The 17055-nt window shown below is 45.2% G+C and overlaps 2 protein-coding genes across 5 annotated transcripts; one reads left to right on the forward strand and one right to left on the reverse strand.

Annotated features, from left to right (window-relative positions):
- The first annotated feature begins 5638 nt into the window (after window positions 1-5638).
- Window positions 5639-8312, forward strand: LOC127332668 (small ribosomal subunit protein uS2y). The gene is made up of 5 exons (XM_051358984.2): window positions 5639-5884; window positions 6618-6880; window positions 6964-7161; window positions 7257-7452; window positions 7886-8312. Exons 1-5 carry the CDS (start codon window positions 5743-5745, stop codon window positions 7996-7998), a joined length of 912 nt encoding a protein of 303 aa, XP_051214944.1. The 5' UTR covers window positions 5639-5742; the 3' UTR covers window positions 7999-8312.
- Window positions 8313-9504: 1192 nt separating this feature from the next.
- Window positions 9505-15030, reverse strand: LOC127332669 (peroxisomal (S)-2-hydroxy-acid oxidase GLO4). Of its 4 annotated transcripts, XM_051358986.2 has the most exons (13): window positions 14831-15030; window positions 13584-13830; window positions 12816-12963; window positions 12604-12728; window positions 12462-12508; window positions 12297-12374; window positions 12087-12211; window positions 11589-11649; window positions 11362-11424; window positions 10565-10634; window positions 10331-10431; window positions 10094-10198; window positions 9505-9999 (listed from the first exon to the last, which is right to left on the reverse strand). In XM_051358986.2, exons 3-13 carry the CDS (start codon window positions 12959-12961, stop codon window positions 9820-9822), a joined length of 1101 nt encoding a protein of 366 aa, XP_051214946.1. In that variant the 5' UTR covers window positions 12962-12963; window positions 13584-13830; window positions 14831-15030; the 3' UTR covers window positions 9505-9819. The 4 variants fall into 4 exon arrangements, with proteins under 4 accessions (XP_051214946.1, XP_051214948.1, XP_051214945.1 ...); XM_051358988.2 differs by lacking the exon at window positions 13584-13830 and having other exon boundaries at window positions 12816-12966; XM_051358985.2 differs by lacking the exon at window positions 13584-13830 and having other exon boundaries at window positions 14831-15029.
- Window positions 15031-17055: the final 2025 nt, after the last annotated feature.

Here is a 17055-nt window from a genome sequence, read left to right on the forward strand (position 1 = left end):
AGTTGTCAATTCAGCTGCACTGGAAACAGACTTGCTCGCAAGAGTTTATCAAGTAACAGTTTTATAGCGATAGCGATAGTGAAATAACAAAGAGAGTAACGAAACAGCGGTAGTGATTTTAGTAAACAGCAGGATTAAAATTTGTAGGCACGGGGACGGATGAACGGGCGTTGCATGGATGAGAGAAACTCATGTAACAATCATAGCAGGGCATTTGCGAGATAATAATAAAACGGTGTCCAAGTACAAAGCAATCAATAGGCATGTGTTCCATATATAGTCGTGCGTGCTCGCAATGAGAAACTTGCACAACATCTTTTGTCCTACCGGCCGGTGGCAGCCGGGCCTCAAGGGAAACTATCGGATATTAAGGTACTCCTTTTAATAAAGTACCGGAGCAAAGCATTAACACTCCGTGAACACATGTGATCCTCACATCGCTACCATCCCCTCCGGTTGTCCCAATTCTTGTCACTTCGGGGCCATTGGTTCCGGACAGCGACATGTGTATACAACTTATAGGTAAGACCCTAAACAATGAATATCTTGATGAACCAATAACATGTTCAGATCTGAGATCATGGCACTCGGGCCCTAGTGACAAGCATTAAGCATAACAAGTTGCAACAATATCATCAAAGTACCACCATCGACACTAGGCACTATGCCCTAACAATCTTATGCTATTACATGACCAATCTCATCCAATCCCTACCATCCCCTTCGGCCTACAGCGGGGGAATTACTCACACATGGATGGGGGAAACATGGCTGGTTGATGTAGAGGCGTTGGCGGTGATGATGGCGATGATCTCCTCCAATTCCCCGTCCCGGTGGAGTGCCAGAACGGAGACTTCTGGCTCCCGCGACGGAGTTTCGCGATGTGGCGGCGTTCTGGAGGGTTTCGGCGACTTCGACTTCTTCCCGTGCGTTTTTAGGTCGAGGCCGATAAATAGTCCGAAGGAGGGCGTCGGAGGCCGGCCGAGGGGCCACACCACATGGCCGCGCGGGCCCCCTGGGCCGCGCCGCCCTATGGTGTGGGGCCCTCGGGCCTCCACCGACTTGTCCTTACGGCTCCGTCAGTTTTCTGGGAAAATAGGGCCTTCTGCATAAATTCCGAGGATTTTCCCGAAAGTTGGATTTCTGCACAAAAACGAGACACCAGAACAGTTCTGCTGAAAACAGCGTTAGTCCGTGTTAGTTGCATCCAAAATACACAAATTAGAGGCAAAATAATAGCAAAAGTGTTCGGGAAAGTAGATACGTTTTGGACGTATCATGGGGCCACGAGGTGGCCAGGAGGTAGGGCGGCGCGGCCCAGGTCTTGGCCGCGCCGGCCTGTCTCCTGGGCCCCTCGTGTGGCCCCTGACCTGCCCTTCCGCCTACAAATAGTCTTCGTCGCGAAACCCCCAGTACCGAGAGCCACGATACGGAAAACCTTCCAGAGACGCCGCCGCCGCTAATCCCATCTCGGGGGATTCAGGAGATCGCCTCCGGCACCCTGCCGGAGAGGGGATTCATCTCCCGGAGGACTCTACGCCGCCATGGTCGCCTCCGAAGTGATGAGTGAGTAGTCTACCCCTGGACTATGGGTCCATAGCAGTAGCTAGATGGTTGTCTTCTCCTCATTATGCTTCATTGTCGGATCTTGTGAGCTGCCGAACATGATCAAGATCATATATCTGTAATGCTATATGTTGTGTTTGTTGGGATCCGATGAATAGAGAATACCATGTTATGTCGATTATCAATTTATATCTATGTGTTGTTTATGATCTTGCATGCTCTCCGTTATTAGTAGATGCTCTGGCCAAGTTGATGCTAGTAACTCCAAGAGGGGGTATTTATGCTCGATAGTGGGTTCATGTCTCCGTGAATGCAGGGAGTGACGAAACCTCTAAGGTTATGGATGTCTTGTTGCCACTAGGGATAAAACATTGATGCTATGTCCGAGGATGTAGTTATTGATTACATTACGCGCAATACTTAATGCAATTATCTGTTGTTAGCAACTTAATACTGGAAGGGGTTCGGATGATAACCTGAAGGTGGACTTTTTAGGCATAGATGCATGCTGGATAGCGGTCTATGTACTTTGTCGTAATGCCCAATTAAATCCCACTATACTCATCATAATATGTATGTGCATGGTCATGCCCTCTCTATTTGTCAATTGCCCAACTGTAATTTGTTCACCCAACATGCTATTTATCTTATGAGAGAGACACCTCTAGTGAACTGTGGACCCCGGTCCAATTCTCTATACTGAAATACAATCTACTGCAATACTTGTTCTACTATTTTCTGCAAACAATCATCTTCCACACTATACATCTAATCCTTTGTTACAGCAAGCCGGTGAGATTGACAACCTCATTTGTTTCGTTGGGGCAAAGTACTTGGTTTGTGTTGTGCAGGTTCCACGTTGGCGCCGGAATCCCTGGTGTTGCGCCGCACTACATCTCGTCGCCATCAACCTTCACGTGCTTCTTGACTCCTACTGGTTCGATAAACCTTGGTTTCTTACTGAGGGAAACTTACCGCTGTGCGCATCACACCTTCCTCTTGGGGCTCCCAACGGACGCGTGTAGAACGGAAAGACAATACGTCAACCACGCGCATCATGCGGCGCAACACCAGGGATTCCGACGCCAACGTGGAACCTGCACAACACAACCAAAGTACTTTGCCCCAACGAAACAGTGAGGTTGTCAATCTCACCGGCTTACTGTAACAAAGGATTAGATGTATAGTGTGGATGATGATTGTTTGCAGAAAACAGTAGAACAAGTATTGCAGTAGATTGTATTCGATGTAAAAGAATGGACCGGGGTCCACAGTTCACTAGAGGCGTCTCTCCCATAAGATAAATAGCATGTTGGGTGAACAAATTACAGTTGGGCAATTGACAAATAGAGAGGGCATGACCATGCACATACATGATATGATGAGTATTGTGAGATTTAATTGGGCATTAGGACAAAGTACATAGACCGCTATCCAGCATGCATCTATGCCTAAAAAGTCCACCTTCAGGTTATCATCCGAACCCCTTCCAGTATTAAGTTGCAAACAACAGACAATTGCATTAAGTATGGTGCGTAATGTAATCAATAACTACATCCTCGGACATAGCATAAATATTTTATCCCTAGTGGCAACAGCACATCCACAACCTTAGAACTTTCTATCACTGTCCCAGATTTAATGGAGGCATGAACCCACTATCGAGCATAAATACTCTCTCTTGGAGTTAAGAGTAAAAACTTGGCCAGAGCCTCTACTAATAACGGAGAGCATGCAAGATCATAAACAACACATAGGTAATAGATTGATAATCAACATAACATAGTATTCTCTATCCATCGGATCCCAACAAACACAACATATAGCATTACAGATAGATGATCTTGATCATATTAGGCAGCTCACAAGACCCGACAATGAAGCACATAAGGAGAAGACAACCATCTAGCTACTGCTATGGACCCATAGTCCAGGGGTGAACTACTCACACATCACTCCGGAGGCGACCATGGCGGTGAAGAGTCCTCCGGGAGATGATTCCCCTCTCCGGCAGGGTGTCGGATGCGATCTCCTGAATCCCCCGAGATGGGATTGGCGGCGGCGGCGTCTCTGGAAGGTTTTCCGTATCGTGGCTCTCGGTACTGGGGGTTTCGCGACGAAGACTATATGTAGGCGGAAGGGCAGGTCAGGGGGCCACACGGGTGCCCCACACGCTAGGGCCGCGCGGGCCCCCTTGGGCTGCGCCGCCCTAGTGTGGCGGCGCCCCGTGGCCCCACTTCGTCTTCCCTTCGGTCTTCTGGAAGCTTCGTGTGAAAATAGGCCCCTAGGCGTTGATTTCGTCCAATTCCGAGAATATTTCCTTACTAGGATTTCTGAAACCAAAAACAGCAGAAAACAACAACTGGCTCTTCGGCATCTCGTTAATAGTTTAGTGCCGGAAAATGCATAAATATGACATAAAGTATGCATAAAACATGTAGATATCATCAATAATGTGGCATGGAACATAAGAAATTATCGATACGTCGGAGACGTATCAATAACAAATATCCAGTACGTGTGGGTGAGTGACATAACCGATACCAGAGTTGACACCGAACAATTAAAAAACACTCCCGCGATTGAAAACTAAGAGAAACATAGTTCCTACTTCATCATAGTTCATTAATTTACAACCAAAGCATGAACAAATCAACAAAACTGAGGACTTTCTAGCCCTACATTCACCAGACATAACAATAGATCGGCCGAAAGACATTATAGGTGATACCTTCGATCCGGAATACCTGATGTAGTATAGCTGCTTTTTTCCTTAAAAGACCTAGGTTTATATCGATCCGTGGGAAGCGACTGTTGTGGTGATTTACACAAGCAAGACCTTGTTAACTTGGGAAATCTTCATCTCACTAGAACTTTGAGTTTACTTAGGGTTTGTGAATCAATGGATGGAGATAAGAAAGGGCTAATGTTTTACATGCAGATGTGCATACATGAAATTGTATAAAAGATAATAATAAGGGTAATTGTGCACAATCAATTCAGATTAAAATCTCGTGGGCGACACGTCCTTATGTACTATAGACTCCAATCGGCAGTCGCACTGGTTATCTACATAGTAATGTCCAACCCAATCACTCTAGTCGTGTTGGTTATGAAGGTTTATTAAGCTAAGCATGGACCAAGGCACTAAAATCAATATTTTCACCCAAATGGATCTCAAGCTACCACCGTACACCCCCTATTGTTAGTGGGTTTCGTAAGAAGAAACAAACTACCACTAATCTCACCTTATTACCTTTATTAATCCTCGGGATCTTGGATACCTGATAAGTCCTAGATTAAGGTACGAGATAGAGATACAATTATACAAAATTTGTAAATGAAAATCGAGCATAAGATAAGTCCTAGATTGAGATACGAGATAGAGATACACTTATACAACATTTGTAAATGAAAATCAAGCACAACACCCATGTAAAATTAAATGCTCATGATGTTGTGAGGCTAGGCCTCAACCCTTAGCCTGCGAGGGCTAATCACACTTGATAAGATCAACAATCATAAACATTGTATAGAAATTCCTAAGATCAATATAAAATAGTCTTACAATGCCACCAATTGTGATGAGATCAAGAGTACAAGTAGAATCTATGGATATTTTAAATTCAGATATACTAACTCCACCCCAAAGCTTAAGACATAAAAAAAGTCAAACCAAGTTAATTTTGACCAAACTTTTAGAAAAGCTATCAAAAAATATAATATTTTGTAGATACTATACGAAAATATATTTCATTATCTATCTATCTAATGATACCATCTATCTATCTAATGATACCGCTTTCATATTTTGCATGTTGATTATTTTTGGTAAAAACTTAGTTAAATCTTTCTAATATTTTAGAGAGAAGAACATAGTTTGACTTTCTGAAAATAATATAAGCCTTAAGCTTTGGGATGGAGGTTTGTCATAAAAAGACAAGGAAAAAAAAAGAAGGAAAATGGACTTTCTCATAAGAAAAGCCCATATACGGGGGCCGAAAGCGAAAAATGCAGCAGAGCCGCGAGCTAGGGTTTTATCCCACAACAGCCAGCCCATATAAGTAGTCTTGCCCCCAGCCCTCGCGACCTCTCGCGCCGCCACCACCCGAGCCCTCTCTTCCCCTTCGCTCTCTCGCGCACGGGGCTCGCGTCCGAAACCCTAGCCTACCCACCATGGCGGCCGAAGGAGGCGGCGCCAAGGCGCTGACCCAGCGGGAGCAGGACATCCAGATGATGCTCGCCGCCGACGTCCACCTCGGCACCAAGAACTGCGACTTCCAGATGGAGCGCTACGTCTACAAGCGCCGCACGGACGGTACCTAACGAATCCTACTCTTATACCATCCTATTGCTCGTAGAAATCGTAGATCCGTCGGTGCTGTTGGTTTGAATCGGCGTCGTAGTGCTGCTTTTAGATTGAAAGCTCGGTCTAGATCTTGCCATGTTCATACGGTTACTTAGATGCGGCGCAGTGTTTACTTGTAAATTAGGGACGTGTGCGAAGCGAATGTTTGGTCAAATCTTATGAATATGCCATGCCAAATTATTATGTCAGTGGCCTTTCATTACGGGTGCTGCTTCGTTCAGTTTGTAGCCCAGTGATGGCTGTTGAGTCTTGTGTAATTTTGTGATTTAGTGTTGACTTAAATCTGATGGGTCCACAGCATGATCCTCACTGTTACATTTTGTGGAACATCTTTGGTGCCATTGGGCATGTGGGAATTCAGGAGATTACCTTAATTAAGTTCTTTGTTCAGTTTGTAGTCCCCTGATGGCTGTGGATACTTATCTAACTTGCTGGTTTATGATGACTAGAATCTGTCTTCTTCAACCACAACATCTAAATGTACCAAGTAGAATACTTTCCTGCTGCTAGCAGTTTGATTACAATTTGTGGACAATTGAGAGGATCACCGATCATTATATGACATGCTTGGTCTCATCACACATGTAGCACCTAATTTACTGTCAGGAACACAGTTTATTTTTTCAGTTGATCATCATAAAACAACTCATTAAAGCTGCCTTTCTTCACTTTATTTTTTTAGGTATTTACATCATTAACCTTGGAAAGACCTGGGAGAAGCTTCAGATGGCTGCCAGGGTCATTGTTGCCATTGAGAACCCTCAGGACATCATTGTGCAGTCTGCTAGGCCCTACGGCCAGAGGGCTGTCCTCAAGTTTGCTCAGTACACTGGTGCTAACGCCATTGCTGGGAGGCACACTCCTGGTACATTCACCAACCAGATGCAAACTTCATTCAGTGAGCCACGCCTTCTTATCCTGACCGACCCCAGGACTGATCATCAGGTATAATTTTATTCTTGTTTAGATATTTTTTTCGTTCTGTCACTTGTGGGCATTTCCTAATCATTCTGTTCAACTGTATACAGCCCATCAAAGAGTCTGCACTTGGAAACATTCCAACCATCGCCTTCTGTGACACTGACTCTCCTATGCGTTACGTTGATATCGGCATCCCTGCCAACAACAAGGGGAAGCAGAGCATTGGTTGCCTATATTGGCTGCTCGCTAGGATGGTTCTGCAGATGCGTGGTACCATTCTCCCAGGACGCAAGTGGGAAATCATGGTTAGCTTTCACATCTGAACAATTATTTGGCAAACTTTTTAGCGAACTAATGCTCTCCCTTCTAATTGTTCCTTGACGTGGTTTCTCTTTTGTAGGTTGACCTGTTCTTCTACAGGGACCCTGAGGAAGCAAAGGATCTAGAGGAAGAAGATGCTCTGGTTGCCCCTGAGTATGGTGCAGTTGCTGAGTATGCTGCACCAACTGGAGATACCTGGGGTGCTGAATGGCCAGGAGCTGCAGCTCCTGCTCCTGCTGTTGAAGGACAGGCTGGGGCTGAGTGGACTGCTGCAGGTTTGAATGCTCTTATATCATAATAACTATGTTAGAGCTGAATTCAAAGCAAAGAAAAATCAAATCTAGGCTAGCATCTAGTTTATCTTTCATGGCTTGGTTTTCCTTAATTTCAATGCCATGTTTTATCTTGTGCCTAGCCTAAAGCATTAGGGCTAGGTTTGAGCCTGTAGCTGCAGTACATCTGAAGTCAGGCTGCCCTCCTGAGTTAATTTAAGAATAACCTGTAGCTCAATGCGATGCATTTACTTAATCCGAGAAACTTTGTCCAAATTTGTATGGTTTCTTGTCTTTCATCATCCAAATGCTTTCCTGTAGTTTTTATTCTATTTTAGCATCTGCCTATTAGTTTGATGTAGATGTCAGCTTGATAGTATTTTTGATTCAACCTGAAATGTTTAAAATGTGCTGAAGTTGCTATTCTGAATTGCAGCTCCTGTGGCTGAAAGTGGATGGGATGCTGTTACTGCCCCTGCTCCAACTGGCTGGGAGCAAGGCAGTGCGCCCGCACCTGCGGCAGCTGCACCTACTCCGAACTGGGAGTGAAAGAGTAACCCATGATTTTTGTGGGGTCGGAAGGCTGAGTTATTGTGGAATCTGTTGGTAGACAATGTTCAAGTAGACTTAATTTACAGTATGAGTTTTATGTTAGGTGCAAAACGATTTTGTCTTGTTGACTCTGCTGGGCTGCGAGTTAGCCCCTCCAGCCTTATGTTACCGCTCTTGTCTTGGATAGCTTTATTTGAAGTTCATTTGCTAGCAAGTGTATGTCCAGCAACAAATTCGTGATATTCACTTGGTCGTCCTAGTGAGTAATGTTGAACCTCTGCTTATCTGATTTGGCCCACGTTCTTGTTTTACATCTTGCGCTATGAATTTATGAGAGCAACGCATTGTGCTCCTGCTCCTATGGTGACTTTTTAGCATGGGTTTTCAATGACGGGTAATTAGAACAGATAACTAACGTTGCCTGCACCTCTCGATGACTCCTGATTCTTCCTCTATTGGGCCTCCTCCGGGCGGAAATTTATGTGCGCGGGCCCAGGGTTCAGGATCGGGCTTCGGAAAACGTAACTTCGTATGCCATCATAACCTCTTTTTACATAGTGAACTTCCCAGTTCACACGTCCACAAGAGGCACGGCTGAAACTCGTCACATACCGGCAGACGTGTCAGCGAAAACAAAAAAACACAAAAACTGCGGAAACAAAAATGGAAGTAGATATTGTGGGAAACAGATATGCTCGATTTACTAGGGAATAGATGAAAGATCAAACATTGAAAGCCTTCTCGAATGCATGAAGGTATCACATGGTCGCAGTTTTGGGACGAGCCGATTTGAAAGTTGAACTTGACAAGGTTACATGATGGGCTTGGTGGAATGGGCCATGCACATCAACCCTAAAACTGGAATTTTCGCGTCTATTTCACCCGAAAATGCTATTCCGTTTCTGTTTCCATTTCCATCAAAATATTTTCGTTCCGTTTAGCAAATTGTGTTTCTATTAGAAGAAAATCTAGCCACCACTCGGTTGCTTTGGAAGCAAGAGAGAAGCCAACATCTGGCTGCTACCGTGAGATGGTGAAAAACCACACTAGAATGTCACAACCAAACGAGAAGCAAAGAACAATGCTTGAAACTTGTTACTTACTTTAAATACTTTGATCTGATTACCTGATTTGAGATTTGGGTCGGTTGAGAATTAGATTTGAAAACGCGTTGGTTAGTTCAAACTGTAATTTTAGCATAGTACAATTTTGAAAGACGAACCATTTGAGCAGGCAAACGATATCCAATTGAGTTGTTATTTGATCAGTATGCTGTAAACACGTATGTCACTTGTCTACGAAGTTTCATGCAGTTCGGATCTGTGGTTTAACAACAGTTTGATGATTACCAAAGAGAACATAAACAACGATATCTCTTTTGTGGTTGGTCCACGACCGTGTTTTTTCTCTCCTCTTTCACGTAATTTTTTGTGTCACTTGTGTTTATATTTTCGATCGATCCTCCAAAAAGTTATTTCACATAACCTAGTGGGAGCGTGTATCTTCCCCAACATATTGTATACTGTAGATGTTGATACTGTTTTTATATACATTTAATCAAAGTTTACAAACTTTAACTTTTATTTAAATCTAGAAGACAAGGTAATTATCAACAGAGAGGGAGTACCACCCTCCACTTGATGGAGCAAATCCTCCTTTTCCCTTTTGCAGGTGGTAGTTATTCTTATTACCAACGCATCTCGTCTCCTTGAATGATCAATGTTGCAATGTGCACTTACACATACCACGCGCGCCGTTTAAACTTGCAATAGTAGTAAGTAATGTTGGCTGCTGCGCCTGCATCGGCATCGCTCGCAGTCACAGCAGCGCCCTGAGCCTGTCGCCCTCGGTCACGACACGGTCCCGGGTGACCTCGGCGACGCTCCGGCAGCCGCAGAGCGCCATGGCCAGCTCCAGCTCCCTGTTCAGCATCTCGATCACGTGCTTGGCCCCGGCCTCGCCCCTCGCCGCCAGCCCGAACAGCACCGGCCTCCCCACCTGCAACACATGGCGCGGTTACATCTCTGTGAAATGCAAACCTGCTCCGCCGTCCAGCCAGCCAGCCAGCATGATCTGCAGAAGAAGTACGTACCATGACTGCCCGTGCACCGAGCGCCAGCGCCTTGAGCACGTCGGTCCCCCGCCGGACTCCGCCGTCCACCAGCACGGGCACGGCCCCGGCCACCGCCTTTACTACCTGCACCGACCCACATGACTACATGAGGCACCACCTTGAGAATGTGCTTTTAGAAAGTGAAAGGGTTTTACTGCATATAAGTCTATGCTGGGCAAACCGGATGACGACGAGCACGGTTCGGTTCAGGGTTACCTCTTCAAGCGCGGATATGGTGGCAGGCGCGTAGTCAAGCTGCCGCGCGCCATGGTTGGACACGATCACGCCCGCCGCCCCAACCTCTACGGCTTTCCTGGCTGCTTGTTTCCCCATGGCGTTCAGCATTTCACACGAAAAAGTTAAAACGATGACGAACAGTGTCTGTCAACATCAACGCAACAGATTTACCCATCGATTAGTGAAGGTTCCAAACAGTGGTTACCAACTTACCGTCCTCGGCGGTGACGATGCCCTTCAGTAGGATCGGCAGGCTGGTTATGGATTTCAGCCACTCCACGTCCTGCGGAGACAGAATGTCAGAATTCAAGTTCTAACTTCCAACATGCTCCTGCAGGATTGGCTCGTGGCTCCTAGAGTCCTTGTTTTTCAGACACCAGTGCAGTAATAATGAGGACTATTGCCAAGTACTGGAGCAATTCAAGGTTACTGTCTCCCTATATAATGCAGCCATGCAGGGCGGTTAGGTTTGCGTTTATATCAGCACGTTCTACTGAGAGTGGAACTCTGTTCTCGCCAGAGGGCTTTGAATGTACCTCCTCATGGGTGATGGACGATGCAGAGTTACAGACATCGTCCTTCAAGTCTTGAAGCTACTGTAGAATATACTCATGAAGTTCCGGACGTAGGAGCACATGCTATAGGATCTAGGAGTATAACTTAACGAGAGAATAACCAAAATACCACTAGTCAAAACCGAAAGAGCCAAAATGCCACTAGTAAAAACCAAAGTGCCAAAATACCACTCAACTTCCGTTTTTTCATGACAAAATGGCACTTCCGAAAATTGTCAACCAGACCCGCTAGTTCCCCGCAAAAAAAAAATGACCCGCTAGTTATCACAGACAAAACTATCAGATTTGTACGCCATACCGAAAATACCCTCCTTACATCATCCACGTACAATGGTACTCACGAAGTACTGGACGTGGGAGCACATGCTGTAGGATCTACTAGGAGTCTAGGAGTAGGTTAACTTAATTTGCATAAGGTTGCCAGTTTTGCTGTACCTTCCAGGATAAAGACGGATCCAGCATATCACGTGCATATTTCTCAAGCTTAGAGCCGTCTGTCTGCAGATGAGAAAGATGATAATCTGTGATTCAGTCTTTCAGAAAGAAAAATGAGTTCATGTAGCATCATAAAATATTTCGTTCATGTTTGTCCAATATGCACATATTATTTTAAAGCAGATATAGTCTAGCTAAGATATTCTATCAAGCAGACATTGACTCACACTATCAAGATCATCAAAGGACATTAAACCTTCGAGGTTTTCATTCGGAGGAGCAACCATCCTGTATCAACAATCAGATCAGCGAATCAAACATAAGAATTGTGCACTGTGGTGATTGTTTTAAGATATTGAGATGCAATATAAATCTTTTAGGTATAATTTCTGGCATGAGACATGTATGCCTATCAGATTTTAACCTTAGTAAATCAATTAGATCATGCTGTTAAGATGGTACAAAAAGAAACATCAGATACACTACGAGAAGAGAAATCCATACGGTTACTTTGGTGGGTTCAAACTACAATAATGCAGTTTGATCATGTATATACTGAGCCATGAATACTATATGCAGGCGTTGAAGTTCTAGAACAAAAACAACGCTTATCTTTAAATCGTGTCTGCTCATGTACAGTATAGTATAATCGATTTAGTATAAGTACAAAGGAAAATAAAATAATTTTGTATAAATCTTTGAACGAACTATGAAAAGTATTTTACTTATTTCTAATATCAGCTTCACGCCGACCGAGCATAGGAGTGTCAACTGTCAGAACAATTGCTTTGAATCCATGACTCTCGGCCCGCCTTACCAATGTTGCTGAAACATCTCTGTTCTTAAAGACCTATAATGGTTATGAATTTTTTTTATCAGAGATCACATTATCCCAAGAGGAAATTTGTCTGGAGCTTGAAGTCTAGATCTCATACATATAACTGATAAAAGCGAATCGCACTACAACTGGAGGCAACCTCCTCGATCCTGCAACTGGATGAGAAGGATAGCACCTGGACATGAAACATAGAAACATGTATAGCAAAAATAAAGGAACTAAAAGATGAATGAATGATCCTGAATTATAAGTTACCACCAACCATTATGCTGTTACACGATGCTGCAGCTCTTGCTGTAGCCACCTCCCCTGAAATATGCAACGAAACATGAGATGTAGAGATATTAACAGTGCTTGGATGCCATATTTTAACATTCTGAACTTATAGGCTTGAGTTTTGAGACCTTCTGGATTTGCTAATTTGTGTGAGCCTGTTGGTGCAACAATTATGGGTGAGGGCATGTCATATCCCAATAAGCTTGTCGACATGTATATGTTGCTCACATCTACAAGAACTCGAGGACGTAACCTGGAGGATGCACACAAGAAAATCTTCCAGTACAAATTCCTGAGGTTAATGAAGATTTTACGTACATAGGCAGTATAAGATTAGTACAAAATTCTTCCATATGCTGCGATATTGTCCCTCAATGTGTGCTCGTCCTCTGCTCCTCCATTGATGTAATCATAGTGCATTTTTGGCAAAGCTTTCTTGGCAAGTTCTTGGTACTCACGGATATTGACTGGCAGATTATTCTCCATTCCTGCTACAGACAAGGTTTAGCGGTCATTCAGCTAATGCAAATATCAGTTTTGCGACCATGCACCAGTTAAGATGATTTTTAACACATGACCAACTATTCAGTACCAGTACCAAATCATATCATATACTGAGCTTTCAGTCGAGCTAGAACTGGTCAACATAAGTTTTGAAACTAACTTCACAGTTTTGAATGTAGTAGTTAGAAAGAGAAGTTTTACTGCGAAAATGTGTATCATTCCAATTTTGGTGGGACTCAGATACAAATTGAAGTGTCAAGCAGTGAATTTCTACAATTAGTCACTGATAACAGTGGGTAATAAAGGACCAAAGGACAAATTGAGATGACTCTAGAATCAAACTACTCAGTATAAACTATAAAGTCCTGGGCCTGCAACACCTGATCTGAGCAGGTGAGAATACTACATCACCAACATAGGTAGACCGAGTTCCAATTTGCAACCAGTTCATAAACAAAAATTGAACACCCATAAGCCACAAAACACATTAAGAGACCACATAGTACAATAGTCTGCTTCAGATCAAGGCTGAACTAACTGGGATGGCCACGGAGGAGGGGGAGCAACTTCAGTACTACAAAGCACAGGATGCGACTATACTGACCGGCGCTTCATGATTGGAGCAGACCTCAAATAGTTCGTTCTGATCACCTTAGCCTGTTAGTGAGGCCCAAGGTCCAACACTTAGCCTGCTGCTTACTGAAATAGTAAGAGCAAAGCCGTGCGTGTGAGACCGGAGACAGACGCACAATCACCTCTGAATCTCCGACGTGACATCACTCCTTTCACTGTACCACCACAGTTGAGGATCATTCAAGATCCACAGTAACACGGCCGTCTGATCTCCGTTTCTGCTACAGACAACGTTTAGAGATCATTCAGCTGATGCAAAATATCAGTTTTGCGACCATGCACTGGCTAAGATTATTTCTAACACATGACCTCTAGTCTACCAAATCATAACATATACTGAGTTTGAAATCGGGCTAGAACTGGTCAACATAATTTTTGAAACTAACATCACAGTTTTGAATGTAGTAGCTACACAGAAGTTTTACTGCGAAAATGTGTATTATAACTCCATTTTGTTGGGACTCGGATAGATCCAAATTGAAGTGCCAAACAGTGAATTTGTACACTCAGTAAATGATAATCGTGGCCTCGTGGGGTGTAAATGACAAAAGGACAAATTGAAATGACTCTAGAATCAAACTACTCAGTATAAAACTATGAAGTATTGGGCCTGCACACCTGATCTGAGCGAGTGAGCCTACTGCATCACCAACATGGGTACGCCGAGTTACAACTTGGCACCAATTCATAAGCAAAAACTAAACACCCATAAACCACAAAACACATTACGAGACCACACAGTAGTACAGTACACAACTATACTCTGCTTCAAATCATGTCTGAACGAACTGGGATGGTCAGGGAGGAGGAGCAACTTCAGTACTACGAAGCACAGGATGCGTCTACACTAAACGTCGCTTCATGATTGGAGCAGACCTCAAATAGTTCGTTCTGATCACCTTAGTCTGCTAGTGAGGCCCAAGGCCGAACACTTAGCCTGCACCTTACTGAAATAGTAAGACCAAAGCTGACCACGCGAGACTGGGGACAGACGACGACAGACACGGCGCACAATCGCCTCTGAATCTCCGACGCGACATCACTCCTTTCACTGTACCACCACAATTGAGGATCACTCAAGATCCACAGTAACACGGCCGTCTGATCTGCCTGGTCTACCAACGAAATCGAGACTGGAGAGAGCCGGAGATCGGCAGCAAATCATACCAACTGAATGAAGGAGGGGGTCATGAGCGGAGGAGCTAGCGAGCACCATACCTCTGGAGATTTGGGAGGAGAGGCAGCTACCGGAGATGTCGGGAGGACGAGACGATCAGACGACGAAGTTGGGGATTGATCGCGAGCTGCTGGATGGAATCGAGTGAGTGTGATGATGTGAGAAGCCAGGTAGAGGACAAGATGGGTGCTGTTGGCCCTACACTGAGAATGAAAATGCCGGTCACTGTACCCGTGCTTCAACTCGCAGAGATTGTTCAAAAAAAAAAACTCGCAGAGAAAACGGTCAGAGATGCACTTGCTGTAGAGCCACACCAAACTCTCTGCCAGTGGTAAAATGTTCAACCGCTCTCATTTCCCCCCAACCCGCTCTCGTCTCGGTAGAGTACCTGCTCTCCTTTCCCTCCTCGCCGGGCCGCTCCTTCCTCCTCTTCGCCGGAATAGCCGGCCGGAGATGAAGAGGAGAAGGCGCCGAAGTATATATTAGTAGTATTAGGTTTAGATTTTGGTGCGTTGATGCCGTGAGGGAGGTGCTAGATCTCGGCGGCTAGATCTGGTGCTGCCTCGTCCTCTTTCTTTGCTTCCTGGAGCTCCGGCGGTCGGAGTTGGACGTGAGGTGGTGGAGCGAGACGGAAATCTCCGTAAATAAGGCTGCTCTGCGCCGATTCGGTGGAGAGCGATGCACAGAAACACTTTTTCTTCCTGTTCGTCATGGTGATGAGTGGGAAGGGGAGCTTCTGCCTGCTGCCTCATCCAGGCTACCACATCTGCAGCAGGGGAGCAGGTCTGCTTCTAACCGGAGGTCTATCACGGCACCGCTATCGCCGTACTCCTTGGCCGTAGGGCGGCCCCTCCAACCGGAGAGCCTCCATGCTCTTGTCTCAGGAGTTCTTCAGCAGAGGACTGAAGCCGGCGGCTACCACCGCCCTGCCTCTGCATCTCATGGTCGAAAGGCGACCCTCCTCATCCTCTACTTCCCAGAGACCAAGAAGTCCGAGGGGAAGATCTACCGCTCCCGCCACGACGCCGGACCAAGTGGTTCGTCCCCGGCGCCGATGTCCATTCTGTGGCGGAGCAACTCGGCGGCGACTTCAACCAGTTGCGGTGCAGAGCTTGAAGGACTTGATTGCTTTTTTCATATTCTTTCCGGGGTCTTTTCTGTAAAAGCTCGGTCCTTATCCAGAATATCCCCGATCTGTAGGGGTTTTTCTGTAATATGTAATCATCACTTCGTTAATATAAGCAGCTCCTAGGGTCTTCGGACCCTACTCCTGTTCAAAAAAAACTCTCTGCCAGTGAACATGCGCTACTACAGGTCACCACCATCATCTCACCGCGGCTAACGTCACCGGGCATACACGATAGGGGGGAAAGTAGCTTGAGGCGGGGCCAGCGGTACCACGGCCACGCAGGATGGCAGGAAGGAACTACCACCACCACTAAGGCGGTAGTCGACCAGACGCAACCGCCGTCAACCCCATTACAATCCACCTCACCGAGAAAATGGAACAAGGCCCTGACCCATATCGGGATCGGATCAGGGCTGAGCGCCGAACCTCCGCTGCTCTGGACGCACCGCTGCCAGCACGGGACCCTTCGCGCCTCCCTCCTCACGCGCGGGTAGATGCCAGCCCGCCGCACGATCTTTCCCCACCGGCCCACTCCGACGATGATGGTGGAGGGAAGAGAAATAGAAGCCGCTCGATGCTAGGGTTTGAGGGCTCGCCCACTTTGCCCGCGGGGGATGACGGGATGAGACGAAACCTCTGCGCACTGAGCAGTACCATATACATACCCGTATAGTTATCCGGTAGAAAATTCTATCCGTAGCCACGGGTATAAAACTTTAGCCACCACCTATAGTGGATATATAGATGTATCCATCGGATAGCTAACATGTAGATTAAATAGTAGACGAGTTATTCACAATTTTATAAACATAGCACATTGGACAAATAATCAATTATCTTCACTCAATAACATATAGTTGAATATATGACAATTATAAATATTTAGAAATCACAATCACATATTCATAACCCATAAACCAACAAAGATGATTCACACAACATGTTAATGATGGGGTTCGTAGCATAGAAAACAAAATTTTTCTTACCGCAAGACGAATAAATCCAAGATATAATCTATGGAACACCCAAGATCTAATCTACAAGATCTAAGCGACGAGATTGATATGAGACTAACCCTCGAAGATTTCCAAAGCCTACGAGATTAGATCTCGTTGTTGGTGTAGACGATCATCCCCA

The sequence above is a fragment of the Lolium perenne genome, chromosome 2 (assembly GCF_019359855.2).
Source record: "Lolium perenne isolate Kyuss_39 chromosome 2, Kyuss_2.0, whole genome shotgun sequence".
Lineage (NCBI taxonomy): Eukaryota > Viridiplantae > Streptophyta > Magnoliopsida > Poales > Poaceae > Lolium > Lolium perenne.

Excerpts from the sequence above, each read along its gene's own strand:
- LOC127332668 (XM_051358984.2), top strand. The coding sequence starts at position 5,743 with ATGGCGGCCGAAGGAGGCGGCGCCAAGGCGCTGACCCAGCGGGAGCAG. Across the intron at positions 7,162-7,256 it reads GACGCAAGTGGGAAATCATG|GTTGACCTGTTCTTCTACAG; the intron begins GTTAGCTTTCAC and ends TCTCTTTTGTAG. Across the intron at positions 7,453-7,885 it reads GGCTGAGTGGACTGCTGCAG|CTCCTGTGGCTGAAAGTGGA; the intron begins GTTTGAATGCTC and ends TCTGAATTGCAG.
- LOC127332669 (XM_051358988.2), bottom strand. The coding sequence starts at position 12,961 with ATGGAGAATAATCTGCCAGTCAATATCCGTGAGTACCAAGAACTTGCC. Across the intron at positions 12,729-12,815 it reads GCAGCATATGGAAGAATTTT|GTTACGTCCTCGAGTTCTTG; the intron begins GTACTAATCTTA and ends TGCATCCTCCAG. Across the intron at positions 12,509-12,603 it reads CAAATTAGCAAATCCAGAAG|GGGAGGTGGCTACAGCAAGA; the intron begins GTCTCAAAACTC and ends TGCATATTTCAG.